This window comes from Coccinella septempunctata, chromosome 4 (genome assembly GCF_907165205.1).
Source record: "Coccinella septempunctata chromosome 4, icCocSept1.1, whole genome shotgun sequence".
Lineage (NCBI taxonomy): Eukaryota > Metazoa > Arthropoda > Insecta > Coleoptera > Coccinellidae > Coccinella > Coccinella septempunctata.
The window spans coordinates 22486017-22512061 of NC_058192.1; the positions used below are offsets into that span (position 1 = coordinate 22486017).

The following is a 26045-nucleotide window of genomic DNA, read 5'->3' on the forward strand; positions in this document are numbered from 1 at the left end:
CTGAAAATAACTGTTGCTGAAACTTATGATCCACTAAGAGAGGCTAAGGCTGCATACGATATAGGTTTTAGTTCTTTGGGGGAGTAGGCCTCTCCTGGCTCTCCTTGAGGTTGAATGGAAGGTGCATAGGGTCTTGCCTTTGGTGGTGCCTTTTCAAGAACCCTGTAACCATTCTCATCTGCTACATATTCTACTCGATACACATTGTTATCTTTATCGGTATAGGAATAGAATCCATTCACTCTGATAATTTGGTTATCGTCGTTTATCCTATTCGGATCACCGATTATAACCGCATTTTCTTGCCTTGTGATTCCATTGCTGGTTGAATAACTGAAAATAGACCGATGTGTGAAACTTGTATACAAACACTTCCGTATATAAATGAATTTTGCTATTATCAAGAAAATAGTTTTATATCTGAATACTGTAGAAACTCGCGGTTACTGAGGTTGGCGGAACCAGAAATCTAAACGGCGCCTAGCGTCCAAATCATTGAAGACTCGGATTTAAGTAATATCGAAGAGGAAAAATACAGAACCGTACGTATATCTACCTAATTATAAAACCCGATGGTATGAAAGCTGCTCCATATGCCAACGATGATTTATGTGTCGGACGGCGATAAGCTCCGCCGAAAGTATTATCGGGTTGTTTTCCGGTGCGAAAATGAACACTTCGGACATGCGATGGTGTGAAAGGGGCCAAAGCCGACCAGCTTGTGAAATTATCAGAACAGAACCACTTTCTGTGACTTAATCATTAGATAAACAACGTTTTCGCACAAACTTAAGCTAATTTGAATAATCTTTACCCATTGTCTATTCTATGCCACTGCTAACGAGGGAGTACTTTCAGTACTCCCTCAGTTACCTTCTAAGTCATTAGACTTTCATCGACTTTGAACTGAATTGCACCCCTTGGTCTATAATTATGAAATGATTTCTATGGTCATGTCTAGGTATGGTGGTACTCTCTTGTACATCGCAGCCCAAGAATCTGAATATCTATGTATACAGGGTGAGTCTTTGACTCGTACAAATATTCCAACAATATATTCTTGAGGTCAAAAGAAACACTCTTTTCCTTTACCATTTTTTCAGATTCGGCTCTGTTTAAAAGATACAGGAGGTTGAAAAACCACGAGAAAATGTTATTTTTAATTCTCACAGACCATTTTATAGAATAGAATGAATTTCGTAATATGGTTTTTCATTTATTTGATGAATCTTTTCCGAACACAAGATATCACCCACGTCTTCCGGTTTTCTCATTATGACCATTACGTACCTACCATAAAAATACCAAAATTTCAAAGAACCCAACTCTTGAAACTAAGTTGGATGATATCTAGAGAATATTTGAACGTTTTGTATAATAGAAGTATTCTTCATATTTTTTGGTATAATTCGCCGTTTTCGAGTAATTTGATGTCCAAAAATAAAAAATATCTGTGAAAATTGAAAAACTGGGTACTTTGACCGAATGCAATTCTTTTTGAAAGATCCACAGATGTGTAGTGGCACAGATTTAGCTAGTTATTCTGAAGATAATTTTGTTTTTCCAGGGGTGGCAGAGATCATTATAAAAACTTGAAATGGCTATATCTTTATGTCAGTGCCGAATCTAAAAAAATGGTATAGGAAAAAAGTGTTTCTTTTGACCTCAAGAATCTGCTGTTGAAATATTTGTACGAGTCAAAGACGCACCCTGTATACCAAAATATACGTAAGGTCGTCTTCAATAAAGTTTGAAAAATAGTTTTAACTCCTATAGGCCGTTACACATCTGTGATTTAATTTATTTACAATTTTGGACATATCAATCCAGTAGGTACATAGATTCCAATTTGATAAAAAGTGATCAAAATTAACTTACGAGAAACTGTATCCATTCTCCTTCAGCTGATAATCATAACTGGTTATGGTAGCATCAGCATCGTTCATGACGGGAACACTCATAACACTGGTGACCAATGTGAATAGAACCTGAAATTAAAAATGGCATCAAATCTCATCAGCTCCGAACTTTGTCTACCGGTGTACTTTTCGACAAACATGGATTTAATCGGATTTTAATAAAGAAACTGAAATCATAGGAACAAAATTCGCAACTTCTGAATTTGAAGGTGAATAATTTCTTATCTAAAACATCAAAAAAAAGGCGCAAATGAAAATATATATATATACTGTGTAATGCCCTTTTCTCTGGTATCTCGAGCGCCAGCTATTCTTTGAAGGGAAAATAGCAAACCTACCCTGGTAGCTCCAAGCCGAAGACAAGATTCGGTGTTATCTGGGGTGTTAGCGATGACCAGTGAAAGTCAGAATCGGATTTCACAATTTTATTTGTTGTCTCGTTTCAAGAAATACAACCGGCACAATTATTATCGTTTTGGTCGAGTAAAAATCGTAATACAATAGAATAAGCACTAAGGAGGTTTTCCTCGGAATCAAATACAAGTACACAAAATGGGGGATTCGCGGAATGAAACGGACGGAAAGAAAGAAAAAGGGGGGGATCCGATCTCAAACGTATCGCGGAATCGTTGGCCACTAACCAGCCAGAACCAATGAACCCTGAGCGGGCAAGGTAATTGGGGCTCAGTTCCAAACTACGGGACTGTAAAAAATTACAGCACCGAGAAAGAACAAGCGTACATGATGGGTGACCACGCGGGTTTCATCCCTGACGTGTTTGGACGCCGGCCAGAGATTTCCCCCAACACAGAGAAAGGAAACAGGGTGAAGGGTGTACAACGGGTGACTACGTTGGTTTCCGCTTCTGACGTGTTTGCACTCCGGCCAGAAACTTCCCCCAACGCAGAGAAAGGGTAAAGTGTGCACAAACGGGTTACCACGTTGGTTTCCGCTTCTAACGTGTTTGCACGCCGGCCAGAAAGTTCCCCCAACGCAGTGAAAGGGAACAGGGTAAGGGTACACAACGGGTTGAAACTGAGGTTCCCAAATGAAATACAGAAGTCAAAGTGCTTATGTAATGTTAAAGAATTCACGGCACATGAAATCTCGAGTAAATTTTCTAGAGAATTCTCGGCTGTTGCAAACGGGCTTAAGAGTGTGAAACAAGAACAGTGTAAGTTGATCTATAAGATAAATGCGGGTCAGTTAAAATCAATGGTGAATCTTAAGAGGCATTCTGACGAACACAAATACGATATAAGAAACGCCAATAATCTTTCAAGTGATTTCATTTTCAAGACAAGAAGAGGGTCCAAACTTCCAACATAGTCGGCAATAAAGTCATTTAATGAGTTACCCAATCACTTGAAAAAAGAAGAAGACCACCATAAGTTTAAAAAAGGGTTTAAAAATATATTATGCGAAATCATCAAATAAATTAAGTATAAATTGTACTCTGAGCTAACAAACTTTGTTTGATTTACAGTTTTAGATTATAATAAATAAATAAATCTAATTGATGTCTGACTCAATTCCAATTTTTTTTTGTGTTCACTCTCTATTTTGGTTTGAGTACTTTTCTTGTTATTCGAAAGGGTGATGAAATAAAAAACACTTTATTTGATAAGCACATAAAACGTCAACTTGCGCTCAAAAAAATTATCATCAATTTGGCTATGGAAATTTCAGGGATCATATTATGTGCATGTCGTTTTATTTGAAGTTGGACAAAACTGCAAGGTAGCTTTAGATTTTGCGAGAATACGCTAGAAACTTGTCCCTAAATGTTTCTATACCGAAAATTGCTCTGAAAGCTAAGGTCAATAAAATCAGTTTACACATATTATTTTCATTTTGTGAATAATCTGGTAGTATGTACAGGGCGTCCGCAGAAAAGAACTCTAACCTTACATGCGAAACTATGGAAGCTACCGAAAAAATTTGTAAAATTTGTTCTGGATAAATCAGTTTTTAATAATTCATTGATACGACTAACACATTTGTATACAGAGTGGCTATAAAAATTTACCTTTTCTAAATGAAACACCATTTCATTCGACAGTTGAATAGAGCTCAAGAGAGGAAATTCAAATAGTCATATATAGTTTTATAGTTGTCGGATTGCCCGTTTCGTACAAGTTCAAAATTCCATATCCTACTTGACGATGATTTTCTTTGAACGCGTTATATTGCATATTATTTCCACAGTTCACCACATTATTCCTTATTAGAAATATTAATGTATGATCAGTACAATTTCGAGTATTGTGCTAATCATTCAAAATAGTGAGGAAAAAATAATTAACGATTAGACTGATTAGTGTAGCGAATCAGTTAAGCAAACTAATTTCGCATTTTATACACTGTGCAATCTAACAGCGGTATTAAGATTAGAATAGTACCCTATAACCTCTGAAGAAACCCCACTCTGCAGATTCATAAGAAACATTTATTGAGTTCTATGCTTTACTCAAGGAGCAATTGAGGAAGTACACTGTAGATCGGTAATGAAGCATTTGAAAGACCCTGTATCTTTACGTACGACAGTCAAATGTAACCTCATTGTCTTGTGAAAGTTTTTATTCTAAAGTTTTTTACTTACTGTCAAAATGCACCTCATCTTTTGACGAATCCACTTCTCACCCAATAACGAATGAAGATTCCTCTTCATGAATCAACTATAAATGGGTAAATACTGACATTTGAAATAATGAAGAAATCCTTGGAAATTACATGCACAGACGTTTGAATATTATCAACCAATATCTGAGACATAAGTCATGTAGATAGGTACATAATTTCATCATAAATGTTGAAGTTATCATTTTCAGTATTCATCTCCCATAAGGAATAGATATTATTCTGTTGCGATCTCTGACATAGATTGCCTAACCAATAAAGCAGGGGAATCTATTCTTCTTTCTTCAAAAAAGTCCAGAAAAATTTACCTACCACCATTGCCACTAATTTGTAAGAAAAAAATGTTACGTGCGTTTAACCCTTTCTATTTTTTGAAGGAAATTAAAGTTTCTGCTGTTGTAGTTTGTGCTTCATTGACCATTAACAAGGTACCAAAATAATATTGAATTTTTTTTTTCAACTTAAATTATGGATATAAGTATGTATTAGGATTGTAGATTGAAGAATTTCCCACATTGCATTAAATTGATTAAATATTAAATTTGTCTTCCTGTGTGGTTTTTGACTAGACAAAATATTATTCATTCAAACACTATAGAGATATAGCATTCCATATGCCATTCGAGAAACCGTTCAATTTCTTAATCGTTATTTCTTGATTTTTATATCAGTTTAAATTAAACAAAAAATAACTAACAAGTACTTTGTGTCATAGTAGATGATGATTGTAACATTGTCAAGCGTGTCCCTGTCGCCTTTGACACAAGTTATTAAAACACTGCCCTGCGAAATACCCATCCAAAATCCGCTTTTCGTCGTTCGTCCAACTGCTTGTGGAGAAGTGAACTTTGCACACTAGTTATGAAAATAACAATTGACGTTGATATTAGAAAAATATTAAGTCGTCCATTGATGCTTATTTGTGATTAATGCACGATTTATCTGTGTTCTACCCATGTGTTGCATTCTCGGAAATTATATAAGTAGGTACCCCCTGGTTTTGGTTGAAGATATTTCAGTACTAATAATTCATCTGTGCTACCGAGTCCTCACCAAAGAATACTTATCATAATATGCTTTATTCAATGGGCGAATGGTTCCCCCTATTCCATGAATAAACGATTCCATAATTCATCGCGATGTCGTATGCATTTATTTGTACACAATTCGAAATATTTTTTCATCGAGAATTCTTTCATTTTTTCAATTCATATGGCGATTGACGATCTCGTATATTGATGCGCAACTTGTTTATCAAATAGCTATTTCGGCTCACCATTTAATTAATTCATTCTAATTGTTATGCGAATATCATTATTGAGTAGGCACATGATGACATTGAGAGTCATTGGATCCGCTTCAAATCATCTCTTTCAAATACAGCCAGAGAAATACTGGATACAGAACGCTCCCGAAAATCCCCAGACTGGTTCGCCGACAACGAAACTCATATCGCACCCCTTTTGGAGGCAAAACACAAAGCAATGAAAACAGCAATTAACGAGCCTGGCGAAGTCGCAGCCCAAAACAGTTTCATAAACAAAAAACGAGAAGTGCGTCAAGAAATAAGGAAAATCAAGGATAGCTGGTGGAGAGAAAAAGCAAGGGAAATGCAAGCTTACGCCGATAATCATGACTACAGGCGTTTTTTCGAAGCTATGGGATCTGTTTATGGTCCAAGCAGAAAAGCTTACTTTTCTATACGAGATGCTCATGGAGCTATCCTAACTGATGATAAAAAAATTCTCGAAAGATGGAAGGAGCATTACTCCCAGGTCTTGAATCAAAATAACGACTCGGATTTATCCATTTTAGACCTGCTCCCCGCGTATAGTCCGATGACATCGCTTGATGACGAAATCTCAAGGTCGAAAATAATAAGTGCGATAAAAGATATGAAAAATAATAAGTCACCTGGTCTAGACGGCCTTCCAGCGGAGATATTCAAGGCTCTGATGATGGATGATGGATGAAGATATAGTCAATAGTCTCCTAACTATTCCGCAAGATCTGGGAACAAGAAGAAGTGCCACAAGACTTCAGAGACGCTTTAGTTATCAACATCTATCAGAACAAAGGCGATAAGTCAAATTGCAACAATTACAGGGGCATATCGTTGCTTAGTGAGGCCGGTAAAATTCTCTCGAAGGTTATGGCTAATCGTCTGATTCCACTTTCAGAAAAGCTATTACCTGAATCCCAGTGCGGCTTTCGATCCAATCGAGGTAAGGTGGACCTAATTTTTATACTGCGACAGCTGCAAGAAAAGGCTCGTGAACAGCAGTCAATGATTTATACAGCCTATATCGATTTCAGTAAGGCCCTCGATTCGGTGAATCGGAATGCGCTATGGAAAATCATGGGACGCCTTGGAGTACCCAAACGATTCTTAGCCGAGTGTAAAAGCCTCCATACCAACAACACCGCTAGAATACAGCATAATGGCTCTACAACCGACCGTTTCTCAACCAACTCTGAAATAAAACAATGCTGCGTGTTAGCGCCTTTTCTGTTCAATATTTTCGCTATAGCTGTCTCGATAATTGCTGACAAGAGTATGCCTATAAGAGGTGTTCTAATAAGATTCAGATTTGATGGAGTCCTGTTTAACCTGAAGCGCCTCAGAGCAAAAACCCGTACCTACCAAGTTTATCACGGAACTTCAATATGCAGACGACTGCGCACTTATCGCTAGCAGCTCAGAGGATCTACAGATAATGTTGGACACCTATAAACATATATACGAAGCTTTGGACCTTAGAGCCTGTCCAGATGCAGCGAGAAACGCGCGATTCACTACGCGCGTTTCGAAACGCGCGTGTCGAGATATTAAGAGCACAGTAGATCCCGTCCACATGCACACGCGCGTGCAATAAAATCGCAAGTTCGACGCAAGCAATCGCAGGGATCTCGACTCGCGCGTTCTACGCGCGTGTCGAGATACTAGGGTCTCAATGGTAGCGTCCAGTACGCATGCGTTATTTGCTGCGTGAGGACGGATTAAGTGAAATTTCGAAATGAAACTCGATAACGATATTGAACTTTTTATCGATGAAGTTGAAAGGGGAATTCTGTTGTGGGATATGGAATCACCCGAATATTTCAATCGTATTCGGAAAAAATGTTGGGAAGAAATTGTTGATAGATTTTCTGAAGAAGGTGATTCAGAAGAGAAAAAAAAACTTTGGATAAGTAAACCATTTTTATTAGTGCGCGAAGTAAGATTATACGGAATAAAAAAGTACTGCGTTACTTGGAACAATACATAAATTATTAAACCATTTGATTTTGTCAGGGCAGTTGACTCGTTTACAAAATATTCAGCAAATCGGTGTCTTGTATTACGTTTCAAGCGTCAATGAGTTCTGAAAAGTGCCACTATATATGTCAGAATTGCAAAAAGATAATTCTGTTGTGGGATGTGGAATCTCCCGAATATTCCAATCGATGAATAACTACTAAAATTACATGTTGGGAAGAAATTGTTGAAATATTTTGTGAAGGAAGTAATTCAAAAGAGAAAAAGACCATCCACAATGGAAACCGAAGATTCAATAATAGGGAATACTGGACTGGAAACTCGCGTTTTGACGCGTAGACAAACACTACATGTGGACGCAACATGAAATGATACGCCCGTAGTCAATCGCGCGTTTCTCGCCGCATCTGGACAAGCTCTTAGACTCAATATTGACAAAACCAAAGTCCCGGTAAGTCCGCCAGAAAGCGTTTAAAACAGATATCATCCTGGAGGATGAAACTCTAGAACAGGTCGAGCAGTTCAAATACTTGGGAAGCTTCATAAATACTAGGGCTAACCTGGACACAGAAATACACAACCGTATCAATTCGACATCTGGAAAGAGTATTTCAAAATCACGACCTCAATCTGAAGACCAAGATAGCTGATTTGAATAGTGTACAATAAAATGAATATGAATTTCCTCTACCAACGAATTTTTTTAGTAGACAATGCTGTATTACTTCATAAGAGTGTCAGTTCTCATGTGTTTGCCCCCCTCACTACATTTACACCCTGTATAATGAAATCCCGTGTTCGAAAATCTGCATCTACAGTTAGTAAATTCAAATATCGAGGATGTCCCAGAATTAATAAAAATAATTCACGATCAAAAATGTTTCATGACGGAGCTACTTACAACCTTCCAAATATAAGAAAGTTATGATAGATTTTACTTATTTTCTGATGAAAACCACCAATGAAAGAATGAATGAGCTCAAATTACAACTATTATTATAATACGAAAATCTCAATCAGATGCGTCTCAAACTGCGGTTTCTAAGGTTAATTTCACAACTTTTTCATTCCTCAAGATTTTCGACGATTTAGATGTATGTTTGAAAATCCAATGTTCTATAGTTACAAAACATATCCTTTCCTTTCTGTACCGTTTTTTGAGAAAAACGGATTTTTTGAGAAAACCGGATTTTTTTTCGTCGAGAAAAAGGGATTTGAAAATATTTCATCATCGGACAGTAGGTATTATGGAGAGTAGAGAGAAGGAGAACGATCGACGTACTAAAAATGTGTCCCCGAAAATAGGAAACGAAGGATAGGTGTCGCTGCGATTGCAGCGGGTATCGATAAGGGGTGGGGATTCAAGCATCAATTTGAAATTAGAGATTATAGAGTAGTAATCTTTGTTTGAAATGAACAGCCTTCATTTTATTTTAGGCATAGATGATTTTAGGTTATGTGTCATCGTGGTTTTTCTGATGATTTTTTAAATACCATTCTTCGAATCTATATTAAATATGAATTATATGCAATAAAATACAAGTCGAAATCAATGAAATTCAAAAGAAATCACTGATCAAAAAAATTGTACCTACTTTTGTTTATCATTGTTCATTGAAAACAGGTATGTTAGTTGGTTCACCGTAATCTTCAAAATTATATAAATCCGTAGTGAGGAGTACTACACATCAAGACAACAAAAGGTAGCAATCTCAGATTTATCACTTAGGTATTAGAGTAGATTATGTTGCCAATACTCAGCTGAGAACCGATATAAACCATATATTATATTATGCCAACAAAATTCTTCAAGAATATTTACTTCTGAACCATCTACTTTTATTGGTTAGATATTCTTATTCAGAAGAGTCAACATCTCACGAGGGATGACAATTTCTATTTCGTTTATAATGAATCCATCATCTTTTTGATATCTTCATCGCAAAAGTGCTCTTGACACACGAATTGATTCGGAGTCGATTCTTGAGGTAAGGTTTTTTTCCAATTTTCTTTCAAAAATGCTCTCGGAAATTTTTTCTCTTCTCCTTTTCTTTCCGATGCCAAAACACTCTTACACTAGCGCACGCTTCAACATTTCACATGGTCATATGTTGTTCTCTTATCAAAAATCGAAAATAATAATAGTCCTATCAAAGATTATAGAGTAGAAAGCATGGATTAGAGTTATGTAGATTGGAAACTTCCATACTACGAGACGAAACCGTTTTTTTGCGCCCTCTCTTAACCTGGGGTGAATTAATGGGTGTTTCTTTCAATATACAATAAATAGATGACGCTGGAAAAAGTAGATTTCCTTCAACCTTCAACTTCATTCACAGGACAAGGAGAGATTTGTGTTCTGTCATTTGAAATTTTGAAGATTAATCTTTTTGAATTGAAATGTTTGAAAATATTTTATATATCCTAGTTTAGGCAGCGAGTTATTATTCCCATGATTTTGTGAGGTTTTTTCATCCCCTTCAGGTAATGCGAAGAACATTTTTAGTCAACTGTTTTATTTTTACCTATTGAATTATGCATTTTCAAATGGACTTGTTAACATTCGATACATTGGAGTTGTAACGAACGATACTACCAATTTTACTCACTTATGAAATGACTAAATGTTAATATTTTTCAACTATTGATCAATAAGGTATCGGAAAGAGTAAATATCAAAAAGGAAAATATCAAACTATATTTCCGGATATCCGATTAGAAAAAAAAATTCATTCCCGTGCTGGAGAAGGCGTAATTCTACGTGAAAGTTACGATTGTGGCGACTGTGAAATAGCTTATCAGGAAAAACTTTCCTATGCCTACTAAAATGATTCGAATTTAAGACTGGAGTCCTGGTATAAACGAAAAAATAAACCTTTATAGAATATATTTTATTGCTTGTTGATCCATGCAATTAATAAAATAATACAATAAAGAATGCCATCTTATCCTTATTTTTTCCTTTGCATTAATCGGTTTTTCACTTTGAAAATTATGCGAATGAAAGAATACTACTGCGGTGATTTATTCGTATCATAAAAATACTAAACTACTGATATTTCATCCGAACTAAATACCAGTACATTGGTGTTTATATTATTTGATACTAATAAATTGTCAAGTAGTTTTCTTGCGTTCACATGGATAACTCGAATTTCCTGCAATGTATGGAGAATATACTGAAAACACAGAAATTATACTCGTTCTTTTTGTTTGACAACACACAGCTTTTTTTTCAAAACCAGATCTACTCAAGCTTCACCCCAGTCCATCAGAGGTCGCGGTTAACAATGTTTCAAAATATTGTGAGAGTTTCCTATCTACACTACCTTAATCTATGGTAGAAAGATAGGAAACGCCCTCATATCGCTAGTACTAAAAACAGAACAATAGGTTGTTCTGAATTAATGAACTTAGTTGAATTTGTAAAATATACATATATCAGAAATTAATATGAACCAATATTCAACATACCATCATAGCATACATATTCCAGTTACTTACATATGTAGGTATTATTTAAAGAATTTTCGGAACCAATCATAAAAAAAACCTTACAGACATATGCACCTGTATGTCAGTATAGTTTCTTGGTGCTTTTTTATGAGTTCCTTATGATATGGTCTCTTCATGACATAATATACAAATTGATTAATGAATGAACAAAACACTCACAGCAGGTTTCATAAAACTTTGACTTTCTAAACAACAATTTGACAGTCACTTGGTTCCCAAATGGAAATCAATAAAACCTCTGCATTTCTGAATATATTGAAAGAGTAGCAATTGAGAATCATTGAATGGACCTATAAAGATCATCATTTTCCCTTAATAGGCCGTTCATGCAAGGGATGCTTTCCGCATACAACAATTTACGTCGATGAACAGTTCTCAATTGACCTGCAGTAAAATGTTCATTGCACATGGTGTAGTTAGTAGTGTTTGCTGAATTAATTCACAGAACAGACCCAGACCTCTTGACTTACTTTATGAATTAATTGTCTTCAAGCTCTGAGAATTTTATCCACTTCAGAGCACTGAAAATTAGAATCAATGAATGACCGATTGACATGTTACGACTTTTAATACTTAGGGTACGTTCATACCGAAGATGCATGGATGAGCGCGGTGGAGGTCGCGGTCGCGGTCGAGGTTTACATCGATGCCTGGCAGTACATGTCGAAGATGCTTTCCTTTCAGTCAAAGCTCATAAACGAACTGAAAAATGAATACGTTACCCTGGTGAATGTCACGTGATTTGAAGAGCGCCAATAAGGGTGCAAAGTACATCGCGGCAACAGCCCGATCGCCATATAAAATCAAACTATTTTGTTCTGCTATCGACATCGCCGAAAACCGCGATGATAAGCGGCGAGGGTGAACGGGTGAAACATTCTTGGTATGTACGGTCTCATTAGAATATGAAGGTTTGTTTTGACATCGATGTAAAGATCGCGACCGCGACCTCCACCGCGCTCATCCAGGCATCTTCGGTATGAACGTACCCTTACGCTTCCATTTTTCTTAGTTGAGTGAAAAACTTAAATCACGTAAAATACATTTTATTATTTGATCCACCGTTCTTCACCATTCAATAATTTTCGAACAATATTTTGATGTTTTCACCAAGAAATAAGACAAAAAATTCAAAAATCAGCAACTAGAACGAGCCAGATAAACAAAAAGCTGATATTTCTATGAAAAAGCGGAATGAGAATCAAAACATTCAAAACCTTTTCGATCAAAATTGACGTCTGAAAAAATTTCATATATTTCTGCAAATGGCACTCAAATTAATATTTTAACCAGTCCTAGCGTCTTAAAAACACGCGTGACACACAGATGGCGCTCAAATCGCTTTAGTCGCCTCGTTTCCCATCTTTCTACTCTATAATCTTTGAGTCCTATCATCTGTCACCAGGGAAACAGTTCACTCAGCCAACTACAATTTGTTTAAATTAAAATTTCGCACTCTCATGATGGCCAGCGCGCCTGTTGGCAAAAGCATGAACTACCCTATTGGTACATATTTTAGGGGACATAAAATCTGTGGTCTCAAAGCAGCGACCGTTCTCCTTCTCTCTACTCTCCATAGTAGGTATTCAGACATGTATTTGGCACAGAGCGCAAATAGCGTCTCAACACCGTAATTGGATATTCAAATGTAGATTGCAGTGATATGGTGTTGACAGTTCGAACTGAAAACTTAATGCAGTCTTTGGCATTTTTGAAGGGGATTTCGAGGTTTTCTTCGAATAAATCTTTTTGTCTCAGTTAATAGTTTTTTTTTCTCAATTTTGATTGATTGGTTGCCGAAACATAATTCAAGTGTGTTAATTATTATCAATTTTAGGTCAATAAATCTCATGAAGTATTGGTATTAGTGAAAAAAATCCCGACTATGTTCTGAATCAGCTGATGAAACAGACCAATATTTTTTGAATCCGAACATCTTTGCTCTTAACACAATCATAATAGAAGGAAATTGATAATATGGAGAGCCACAACTATGATATCTTGCCTTCTTCATTATATACAATGCCTAAAATTGCGACATTGATGCTAAAAAAACTTGTCCAAGTTGAACTGAAAATCAGAAAGGATTTCCCAAATGAATTTTCTGTTAATGATATCGAAATAATACATTTATATCAACTTACTAGGTGGAAAAAGTCCTATCTGGGAAAACAGACTTGTTTTTTGTGTAAATCGTTTCATTTCGAGGTTATATATCCAGGTTAGTTAATTCACCTTCTATTCTTCTTAACTGATTTGAAATATACAAAATCTTAACCATGCTATCAGGACGAGATACATATGTCCTTAAACATTGACTAAAAGTTCATTTCATCGTGGAAAATAATGAGAACTAGTAAAAGATTTGCTCGAAGGATGCAAATTATGAAAACTTCACTAAGCTTTCCCCATTGTCATGAGTAAGATGAAGATATTTTCAATAGATCAAGATATAGTTTACGTTGTGAAAGGGTATATCAGTCACCAGGAACCTCAGTTTATATACAATTTATTCAAATAGCTACGTTTCGAGACTTTTAGTCTCTTCCTCAGGCTATGAATATTAGATATTAGCTATTTGAATAAATTGTATATAAACTGAGGTTCCTGGTGACTGATATACCCTTTCACAACATATAATATAGGAACGATATAAAAACATAGTCTGATATAGTTTTCATGAAAACTCTTGAAACACCAGAATATTCTTCGTTTCTCGATGTAAACAAACAAAAGTTCAATAACTTTTTATTTTCAAAAATTGAGATCAGGGGCTCGATTCTCGAATCTGTAGGAATTGAATCCTATAGGAACATGATCCCATGGTGACTAGCATTGGAAGCAGTTGCTTTGAAATGTGAAGAAATATTTTGACATTCTATAAGTAGTTCGAGAATACAGAACTTGAAAATTTCATAAGAAATGTCACTTTTTCCCAAAGGATAACGATACTAAACTTTCGAGAATCGAAATGACTTGTTTGGAATTTCCAATTGCCTCTCATTTACCTATACAGGGGAGTCCAACGAAAACTTCACACCTCGATTTTCCTACTTTGAAATGAAAATGTGGAAAATCGCTCGGATACATCAATTTCTGATTCGAGGGGAAACAACTTTTCCACTTTTTTCATCCCCGTACCTCCAACCCCATAACGAGGGTGAGCACAACACCTTGATTTTAAATATGGATCAGAAGTGTTCCGATAACTAATTTTGAAGATTATATAGAGTAGGTACTATATGACCATAAAATTTCGCTTCAAAATATCCATCGATTATGAAATAACACCGAAAATAATGAAAGTGGCAATGTGGCATTTATCGCGAGAATATTATTCGTATCCGACACATTTCAAAGGTATTTAGTAGTTATGTTTTTGATATAAATCGGTAAAACTACCGATTTATATGCTGTCCCTAAAACTAGGGAGGACAATTGCATAGACAGCTCTGCCCCAACATGCTCCATGGAATTCATTTCTGTTTATTTTGTGGAGAGTAACCTGGCCAGTCCATCTCTTCAATAGTATCCCTATTAGCACGAAGTTGTCCTGCAGACATATATAGGACGTTTTTTGGAGATTACAGACATCTATGGGACTGTACCATTTCTGGTACAGTTGACGTTCTTAGGACATCAAAGATAGGCACAAATGAAATAAATACGGACGTATATTTATTTATTTATTTATTTATTAATTCGGGACACAAACAGGACGCAGACATCCAATACATATCCCGTTGGGATCGTCTTATAGACTCATCCGTATACCGACCTCACTTTTCAACAGGGATGCCAGGCATGTGGGATTCTTCCTAGCAATGATGATCAAATGACGATCTTGAGCAGCTGTTGTACTTAGTTGCCGACCTGACTCATAAGTTACTGAAGCTTCAAATCAAACCAAACTTGAGCGTCCAAACAAGATAAAAGCAGGTTTAGCAACAAAAAATTATTACATGGATTTTAATGCTATCTGCAGCCTGCAACAATTAATCGATACCAACGTTCAAGTACCCGGTTGATATGAAGAATATGAAGAATGAAAAAAAACAACGTTAATTATACCAGTTTTTTCTGAAAGAACACATGTATAACAGATGATTCAAATAATTTAACAAAAGCCACGAATAATATATATTAATATATTGTAATAACAAAAAAGATGTGGGTGATCATTATTTAGAAAAAAAAAGATTCTCTAATCTCTATGAATGATTTATGAGAATTCCGCAAATATTTCATGTAATGCTTTGAGGGATAATTATAAAATACGTAATATAAAAAGGTTAAAAACTGATTAAAATATGTATCACGTTATTCACGTCAACTGTCCTTGTACAAAATTAATAGTTATTTATACAACAAGTGAGTTAAATGAATTCATGAGAGGAAAGTTTAACCCACGAGCCCGAAAGGCGAGTAGGTTTATTTCTTCGAATGAATAAACATTTTTGACTCACGTGTTGTATACAAAATTTTATTTCATTCTGATTAGGATTCGAACGATAACACTTTCCAGAGAATTATCTAATTTATAAAATGACATGAAAGGTATCGCTTCGATTGATTGTTGCTAGGGCATTATTCAATCCGTAGCGACAAGATCAAGATGATGTTTATCTAGTCAAATTCATGTTATTTAATTTTACTTGTGCGTTAAAAAAAATTTATTTCACTGAATGGATAAACGTCAACTTATCCTTGTTTCTATGGGTTGAGTTATGTCGTGTATAAACGTCAAAATGGAATAAAAATAATTATTGCTCAGACTTATGATGATCCACCAAGAGAAGCTAAGGCTGCTGATGATATAGGTTTTGGTTCTTGGGGGCTGTAGGACTGTGATCCACCAAAACTTTGAGAGATAGGACCTGCAAAAGGTTCACCTGCTGGAGCTCCATAACTTGAAGAAGGCGCAGACGCAGAAGGTGGTGACTTTCCAAGAACCCTGTAACCATTCTCGTCTGCTACATAGTCTACTCGATACACATTGTTATCCTTATCGGTATATGAATAGAATCCATTTACTCTAATAATTTGGTTATCGTCGTTCATCCTATTCGGATCACCGATTATAACCGCATTTTCTTGCCTTGTTATTCCATTGCTGGTTGAATAACTGAAATGTAGATCGATGTTTGAAACTTGTAAACAAACATTCCGTAGGAAAATGAATTTATTGATAACCAAGAAAACAGTTCTATATGTGAAATGAATGTGCTGAAAGATTATACAGAAAAACTATGATTTTTTAGGACACGATATAGGGTAAGGGCATCGGTTGTGGCCATCGTACCATTTGTAGCCACTCGAGATAATTTTTTCTCGAATAAAACGTAGAATTTTATTCGAATTAGCAGGCCAATGAAATTTGCCTATCACCTACTTCCTTGAATTTTTTTTGATAAATTGGCAAGCTAGTTTTTCAAAAGTGATGTAACGATACTTGATTGTTTTCAAAAATTAAGCCTCGTTTTAAATGTCCGTTTTTCTGAATTTTCCAGTTGAACCAATGCAACACCGTCTGATAGAGATTTCAGTTTTAATATAGATATTCCGTTTCATTTCAGAAATATTTTTCAGATCCTGAAAAAATAAATTCAAATTCCGTAAAATTGAAATTTCAATCAGTAATCCGCCTTAAGAATCCAAAACAAAGAAAAAGTGTCTTTCTGCATTCGGCGTTGTTTTTCGGTCCACAAAAACACACCGAATTCAGCATAAAACAACGCGGAATGCAGATAACGACAATTTCTTTACCGATAAAGAGATAACCGCCACCGAGAATATTTCTTTTGGGGAGAATATTCGAGAATATTCGAGAATACGAAATTTTTGGATGCAATTTTGATTATATGACCGTCCACATGTTGGAAAGTTGATAAATAGGACCGCACCACCAGACGAACGTGATTCTTTATTCGTCAGTGATTCTTGATTCATGATTAATTGTTCGACAGTTGTTCCTCATTCTTTATTCGGCAATTCATTCATTCTTGATTCATTATTCTTGATTCATGATCGATTGTGCGACAGTTATTCATCATTCGGCAATTCATTCATCCTTTATTCGGCGTTTGATCATGGGCGCCCGCAGAAACCCGCAGAAATTTTTCTCAGGGGGGGCAAAATATCATCTACGATTAGTTTTACTGAAAGAAAAATTTCTCTAACGGTGTCTATCAGAATCTCAGGGGGGGCCGTGGCCCCCCCTGGCCCCCCCCTGCGGGCGCCCATGCGTTTGATTTCAATTTTAATTTTTCTAAATTCGAAGATCCTACGATCTGTACCGTACTGGAATAAACTAATACCGCATACTTCGTGATTCAAAGTTGCATTCTTTTATTTGTTTAATTGTGTTAATCCTTATTGTTAATCCCCCCGTTTAATGCAGACTTCTGTCACCTGGCTCTCTGGTGAACCAAGACCATTCGACGGAAGTCTCGAAGTCGTTCCGCTGGTAATGCTTGGCGTGTACACCCAAGGTTGCCACGGAAAGACCATAGTAACCTATCCCGTCCTACCCCTGTTGTGTTCCGTTTAGATTTCCCGTTGACCGCAGACTTCTGTCGCCTGGCTATCTGGTGACGGAGACCAATCGACAGAGGTCTCGAAGTCTTTCTGCTGGTAATGCTTGGCGTGTACACCCAAGGTTGCCACGGAGAGACCACGATAAACTACCCCGTTATCCTGTAAACTGTTGCATCTTGATTGTCATTTTCGAACTTCTAATTCGCGCATGCGTACAAGTGGATTCCTCCCAACGATTTGCCTTCAGTTTTTGTCGTAGTCTAGAACGCGTGTTATCAATATTGGTATAATAGATATATGTTCTCATCGTTGACGTTCTATGCATAGAAACATGATAGAATTTAATTTACTCTATAATATTTGCGTGCGGGAAAAACCCCTGCTAATTCCTGCAGAAATAGCAGGCGTTTTTCCCGCACGTTTTGGGAAAGTGACTCTTTGCAACTTGGAATGCGTGCTGGAAAAAGATTGAACGCGCACGCTTGTGGAAAAAAACATTTAAGGGTTGATTCCTTGTCAAAAAATAGGATGGGTTTATCATATATATGTATTTGTTTTTTTGAGTAGTCCCTGCCTAGATACAGGCTCCATAAAATTTCACCAGAGAAGCAAGATCGAAATATTTCTCTTGGAAACCAGGAAACTGACAGAAATGAAATTGAGCACATTTTATGGAAGGGAGATGGTATTAAAAAAATATTGGTGGTCTTTCCCCATAAAGTCGATGGTAAAAAAAAACCCTGAAATTTATTATACTTGTACCATTCATTCCTAGATTGAACAGTGTTGTAATACTAATGAAATAATTGAAAATGGATTTTTTCAAAATATCCTCTTTAGAAAAAAATATGAACTTATTCAAAAATTTACCTCTCGTTTCACAATTTTTTTCATAACAATCCCAGTAACACATAAACCGTTGAGTTGTTATACCCAAGATATGATGTGTAGATATACTAGGTGTTCCATTTGAAATAAGAAAGTAGTAGGCTGTTTCCGGTATAAGCGGAAGTTGCAGAGGACTTAAAATATTTTACTGAAAAAGTTTATTGTCGGAAATACCAAAATTTAAATTTTCAGCATAAAATTAGGTCCTCCGTAAACGACAGGAGTCTAATAGGCTATCGCCCGGTATATTGATCACAATTTACTTACGAGAAACTGTATCCATTTTCATTCAGCTGATAATCATAGCTGGTTATGGTGGCATCAGCATCGTTTACCACGGGAACACTCATAACACTCGTGACCAATGTGAATAGAACCTGAAATAGAAAATGGCATCAAATCTTATTAGCTCTTGGCTTAGTGTCTTCCGGTATATTTAACAACAAGCATGGATTCTCATTCGGGACGTAAACTCGGTAACATAGGATTTCCTTTCTTGACAGAACAGAATTCTAAATTCTACATTTTTAATGGTAGTCAATCGAAAGATGCGTGGACATCAACCTGGAAAGAAAGATAGTCAATCCGCTATCAAACCACTGAACTGCTATATCATCGACTCAAAGCTGACATTGGAGTGCCGAAGGAATCTCAATGAAATAGGCAAGAAAAAAAAAGGTCTGGGTTCCAGGTCACTCTGGAATCAAAGGAAACGAGGAAGCAAACACACTCGCCAGAAAGAGAGCACAAACGCCACTTACTGGCCTTTTTGTGGTATAGGAAAATGCCCTATAGAATAGAGTTTCTAGAGAAGGAAGAAGCAAAAAGAAAAATACTGTGAAGGTATCTTCCAAGAATGGGTCGTTCCAAGAAATTCCTCCGGAATTTTAAGAACGCAAGATCCAAGAAGTATTTGGATCTGATCAAGAATAAGTTTCGCCTAGTAAACAGCTTCCTTACAGGATATTGTCGTCTTAGAGCATATGATGAAAATGAGGCTAACAAAAACTGGATAGTGGGGAAGAAGAGGAAACTCCTGTTCATCTTGTTGAATGCCTCGCCATTGCATGCCTGCGTAAGAAATATCTTGAACGAGAAAATTATATGACTTAAACTCTTTGAAGCCCCCTCAGATCATTGGAACTCTTGAGCTGGAGGGCGAGCTGTAGAGTTGTAAAGGGCGCTGAGGAAATCTCTGATGGAGGCCCAATATTCTTTAAGGTCTCAGTGACATCTAACCCCCATATCAACCAATGAACTATGAAACTATGAAGTCATACTCTTGACTTTGAAGGTAATGGGGCGCTATACATGCCTACGCGCGACGCCCCATTAGCTATACGCACGGACGTAAGGCCAGGCGCAAATAGAAACGCAGGTTAGTGAGGAGACGCAGTGTGAGTTTTTGTGAAACATAGAAAAGTCCAAGACATGGTTTATTTTGGTCAATTCACAAAGGAATTCATTACATAATTTATCCAGATATTTAAATCGCATCCAGCTTTGTGAAAAGTGAAGTCCAAAGAATACATCAATAAAAATTTAAAAAACAAAGGGTATGATGAATTAGTAGAGATGTATCGCACAGTTGATCTGGAAGAGCATCGAGATCATGTTTCGAAAAAAATTCAATCTATGATGGGCTTCTTTCGCAAAGTATCAAAGAAAGTCCAATCGTCGTAAATACCTCTGAAAATTACTAAATGCCTACATGCCCTTCCGAATGACACTTTTTGTGACGTTTTTCGCAGATATACATTTGTTAAATCATCTGAATTAATTTATCACGTGTATGGGCGACGAAAGTTTTTTTGCCACGCCGTCCTTCATCGCATGATACCGCCACGTCCCAAGACCCATGATTCTCCAAGGGAAAGAATGTCCGTGTATGCCCATGCCCAGCTATTAGAAGGCCAATATCGCAGCGCTACACACACTACCAGACAATCGCCTGCAGGAGGAAGTACAAAACTGCAGATCCTTATCTGATGATAGCAGACACTATGAGATCATATAACGGAGCGCCGTAAGGTTTATACATCGGAACCCAAGGAACATCTATGAAAAAAATAAATTTTTGCAGCAAATCATTTTTTGTACTTTTTTTGACAAAGTTTACCCAAAAATAATTGTTGCTTCTTATTATTTATTTATATATAAATAATCTGAATTACAGAATCAGTAGAGTTGAAATAACCCTCAGAAGTATTTAGGGGAATTGAATTTGAGCAAAAATGTATCGAAAAGTTTTTCTGTAAAATAAATAGTTTTCAAGTTATTTGCGATTCAAACCTAAGATTTTTCACCTGAAAAAGCCACGTTTTCAAACGGGTTTTCACGAATAACTGAAAAACTATGAGCTTTATCGAAAAACTTGTTATAAACAAAATTGTAGCCTAATAAAAAAAACAAAACAAACTAGCCGTTAACGAACTAGCGAATAACGAACGAATCTAAATGCAATATGAACCGAGATATGAATTCTCTATGTTGAGTATGAATTCGCAAACTACTGAATGTTAAACGTTCAACATCAAATAGCAGAAAAGCAAAGACAAATTCGGGAAAAATTTATAGGTCCTTTTTTGAAGTACTTGAGAAGAGCTTCCAAATTAACTCTATCAAAAATGAATTGTGCCAATATTGACGGAGCTATCAAAACTTCAATATTATTATTCAGCATAAATTTTTTTTACAATCCCTCTATCATTACCACCAGAATAGAGAATAGACTTAATCATTTTACACTTCCTAGCACTTGGGTACTGTCAAGGTTTTCCAGTAGTTTGGACGGTCTTGTATGTCCGGTTTGGAAAAAAAAATTAAATCAAGTGAGAAGACATTTTTACAATTAAACAAAAAATTAAAATATTTCTCGAATTAAACAACGACTAAAGCATATATGAGAACTTAGCAAGAATGCAAAAATGAAACATTTTCAATTTACTATAAAACGGTTTTCGTTTGTTTTATGTAGCATCAAAAATTACTGAGTTATGAACCTTACAGTAAAAGTTCGCTTTTCCTATGCATTTGGAGATAATAATTTGAAAAGTGGAGTTCTTTAAAAAATTTTCCTTTAAGGAGATCGTAAAATGGTCCAAAGACCGATAACCGAGTTATCATCAAAAAACCAAAAAAAATTTGGAGTAATTTTCGGAATATAGTTTTTCATTGATGTGATGAATCTTCTCCGAACACAAAATTTCACCAATTTTTTTCAGTTTCTTCATTGACATAAGAATACCAAAAATTCGAAGAGACCAACCTTAAAAGTAAGTTGAGCTCTCACAAAAATAAATATATTCGATAATTTTGTATTATTCATATTTTGCAACGGAAATAGCTGATCAAACCCTTCACCTACAGTAAAAATTGACGAGGTTGATGATGATTGATTAGAACTAATTCAGCATCAATATAATGTTTATTCATATACTTTGACAGGAACATAAACTATTATTTTTACTAACCTTCGTTTCAAACAATTACAAATGAACGATAAATACTTTTAAAATTTTCAGGGATGCGCCATGATAGTAACAGAAATGACGATCGTTATATCCGTCTGCCACTTTTATGTTGCAAATGTGCTAAAGAGGCAAAATAACCTGCCAGGAAAGCATTTCAGAAGTATATGTCAGTTTCATGTTGGCTATCCTATATTATTTTTAACTCATTCCTCGATCATCAAGGTCACTTCAAGATTAAAAGCGCTCTTCTAAAAGAGACATATTTCTTCTGACCCCAAAAATAAAAGAAACAAAAATTAGATTTCCAAAATCATAGGATCTCATTGCATAAAAGACATTCAAGGTCAGCGCCAAGGCCGAATTCATCATAGCATAGTAAAGAAAGAACCTTGAAACTTTTTTGGGCTAGATTTTCGTCAGCAATGTTCTGTATTTTTTGTACCGATCCATTACTTTTGCTTGTATCAAGTTGCGTGGGCTTCAAGGTCAGAAGGAAGGCATAAATTAAGGTCATATCTCGAAATTTCTCGCTATTTTCATTTTGGGCGTCCAAAGTAAGAGGTTTCCCCACGAAAAAAACTCAATTGATCTTGAATATCAAGGTCATGGTCAAAACCATATTCACCATCTGATAGCCAGAGAAAAACCCTGCAACTTTTGTTCGAAAACTTTTTCTCTAAATTGCTCTCCCGCCAAGTTATTCTAACAATTCCTATACTATTGTGATACCCTGTATATTTTTGAAAAAATATTGATTTCTGATCGGTAAACATCCTTATAGGGAATATGAATAAAAAAGTTTTTTTCGAAATCGATGCATGATCCGTGGGTTCCTACATTTTCTCATTCTACAGTCTGACGTTATTCCACTAATACCGCACAGTTCTCCACTATCCCTCGTCCCAAACGTTGCACGATCTGTTGTCATTTTCTCGTTTGTAAGGCGGATCGGCCACCGAATGCGAAGTTGCGCGAAGCTGAGCATTTTCAGTACTAATACAATCGACAAGCTACGAATCGAGTGACGTAACTCATCATTCAGCATTGAAAACTCTCAGCTTCGCTCAACTTCGCATTCGGTGGCCGATCTCCCTAAGGCGCGCGGTGTCCACGGACCTGCAGTCCGCGACAATTTCTATTCAAGATCTTGTTCTGATCAATGTTTGGACGACTCTGATCGATAGTGTATGGGAGCTTTAACCTAAATGATCAATTCAATCAATCCCGTATAATCTGTGTTTTTATTTTAGTTTTAGTTGTTTTTCTAAAAATCCGATTTAATGTTGAAAGGAAAAAAATTGGGTTCATTTATAAGGCATGAAAAAAATTAGTGGTCAAGTAGGTTATGAAATTCTGAAGGATTATAGAAGGATATGTTACGGGAAATGTAATTATTTAGGTCAGTATTCATAATGTTTGGTTATTATGAAAAATGACCATTAAAATCGGGCAATTTGATAAATTTGAATTACTTTACGATAATTTCTCACATTGCCCGGTCATTATAAATGCCGCTATTATTTTTTTGGGCACTTTGATTAATTGACAGCTATAGGACAACCTATTCGAACATGTGAAGAGAAAGAAAGCCGATATATTGAAAATTAGGCAGAATTCAGCAAACAATCTAAAAAAAGCTGTAAAAATGGTTCAAACTTCTAACCCAAAATACTCTGATGCTAACAAAGGTGACACAGTTAGAGTTCGATTCCTAGATGCCGACTGAGGTCGCACGAACAGAAGAAATATTTTGGCATTTGTTCTTAAAGTAACAGATGCTGATCTGTTTAAATAATAATAATAATAACTGTTCTTTATTGGCCATCGACCGAAGTCCTTCAGCCTTATCTCTGTTTAAATTAGGCAAGAAACACGGAATTCTAAATCAACTTTATGCCAGGAACCAATTAACAATATATAATGAGAAGTTTATATATGGCGAAGATATTCCACAGATAGAGATTTAACTAAGAGAATGTGCAAGATTGTCACCCAAGACAGGCTATAGTCGATGTGGCTGTAAAGGTAGCTGTTAATCCGACGAGCGCAAGTCTCGTGAAGAAAAAAAGCTATGTAACCCGAAATGTCACAAAGTGGAAGCTGCTCTCATAAATAGACCCTGTATTGGCCTGTATTGCTACGTACTGACATTTTGTGTGAATATAAATTTGTAAGTACGTACATATCTAATACATTATTTATATTTGGACTCAAGTTTTGTTTGTAGGACTTATTTCATCGCCACCGGTTTGTTTGTGAGCATGTGAAATTTTATTTGTTATATTTTTTTGTTACTTTGTCAGTTAGGTATGTGAAAATTTGATATTTTCATAAAAAATATGAATAATATATAATTTTCAAATTGCCGAGCTGATTTTTAGCATTATACATAATTACCGGGCAATGTAATATTTGCAACACAATTTATCATTGTGTCATATCCTTTTGGGCACTTTTTAAATTGCCCGGGCATTATAAACAATGCCCAATTATTTACATTGCCCGTAACAGATATACCAAATGCTCAAGAAATTTGCCCTCAAGTAATGTTTTCATTTCGAAAATTGGCCTAGAAGCTAATATCATCAATGTATTAACATATATTTTCATTCTGCGAATAGTGTGATCATAGTACGGTTCGGATACAGAATGTGCACCTTCCAAATTTCTTTTTTCGAAGAATGTTAGATGTGGAAATAGATTTGTATAATCCATAGTGTCTTCACAATTTGCTACATGAGTAGATGCATGCATGTAGAACTTGGATTGTTGTGCTACTTATCTGGAATTGCTAGAAAAATTATGGAAATGAGGGAAATTCTAAGGACGGTTAGATAATCACCCAAAATTGAACAAAACTAATTTCGCATTACTACCCCCTAGCGTTATCAGGGTTGGAGTAGCGATATTGTTTTTTATTGTCGAGTCATGAAATGGTACAATAAAAATCACTTCCTTCCGTATGTGAAAGATTTTTTGGATAAACCCTGTAAGTGTAACCTTACTGTTCTGAGAAAGACTGAATCCAAAAGTTTCTTACTCACCGACAAAATGCATTTCATATTTGGACGAATTCACTTTATCTCACCAAATAACGAATGAAGATTTCACATCATGAACCAACTATAAATGGGTAAATACTGACATTTCAAATAATGAAGAAGTCCTTGGTAATTATATACATGCAGAGACGTTTGTCTTCGAATATTATCGACCAGTACCTAAGACATAATGCATGTAGGTATATAATTTCATCATAAATGATGAACTTACCATTTTCAGTATTCATCTTCCATTAGGAATGTTATCCTGTTGCAATTTTCAATGAAGATCACATAATCAATAAAACAGGTGAATTTGTTTTTCCCAACTCAATAATATCCAGAAAAGAAGGTAGTATGTACCACCATATCCTTCTGAATAAATTCTTTTAAACTCACTTTCCTCCGTGATTCATCAGTAATGTATGACTTACTCAAAATTTTATTATTATTTATTATTATTATTTATTTTTCTCACAATTGCACAGAGTATAACTTTTCCGCATGCGAAAACTTGATGATGAGGTTTTGAGTGCTGAAAGGTACTTCGCTTATGAACAATGCTTTTGCTACTAGCGTTCAAACCTTTGCATGATTTCACAGAAAGAGAAGTGTCTGCGTTCCTAGTTTATCCTTGATTTACCATTACCACTGAAATATGATTGAAATAGGGGAATTACGATTAATAGGAGAAAACATTCTCACATTGCATTGATAGTCTGCACTAAAATTTATATGAATTTTCTCTAATAATGAAATTTTTGAGTAGATA

At 35.8% G+C, this 26045-nt stretch overlaps 1 protein-coding gene across 3 annotated transcripts; it reads right to left on the reverse strand.

The window, feature by feature from the left end:
- On the reverse strand, positions 1 to 25710 carry LOC123311763 (larval cuticle protein 1-like). Of its 3 annotated transcripts, none has more exons than XM_044895849.1 (4): positions 25506 to 25710; positions 25277 to 25453; positions 19027 to 19136; positions 1 to 333 (listed from the first exon to the last, which is right to left on the reverse strand). In XM_044895849.1, the coding sequence occupies exons 2-4, from the start codon at positions 25292 to 25294 to the stop codon at positions 24 to 26; spliced, it is 438 nt and encodes a 145-aa protein (XP_044751784.1). In that variant the 5' UTR covers positions 25295 to 25453; positions 25506 to 25710; the 3' UTR covers positions 1 to 23. The 3 variants fall into 3 exon arrangements, with proteins under 3 accessions (XP_044751784.1, XP_044751782.1, XP_044751783.1); XM_044895847.1 differs by lacking the exon at positions 1 to 333 and adding an exon at positions 16045 to 16459 and having other exon boundaries at positions 25506 to 25703; XM_044895848.1 differs by lacking the exons at positions 1 to 333; positions 25277 to 25453 and adding an exon at positions 16045 to 16459 and having other exon boundaries at positions 25506 to 25703.
- Between the last annotated feature and the right edge of the window lie 335 nt (positions 25711 to 26045).

Bases quoted from the DNA above. Each gene is read 5' to 3' on its own strand.
- LOC123311763 (XM_044895847.1), bottom strand. The intron at 16,460-19,026 runs GTAAGTAAATTG...TCTACATTTCAG, and splicing joins GAAAATGGATACAGTTTCTC to TTATTCAACCAGCAATGGAA.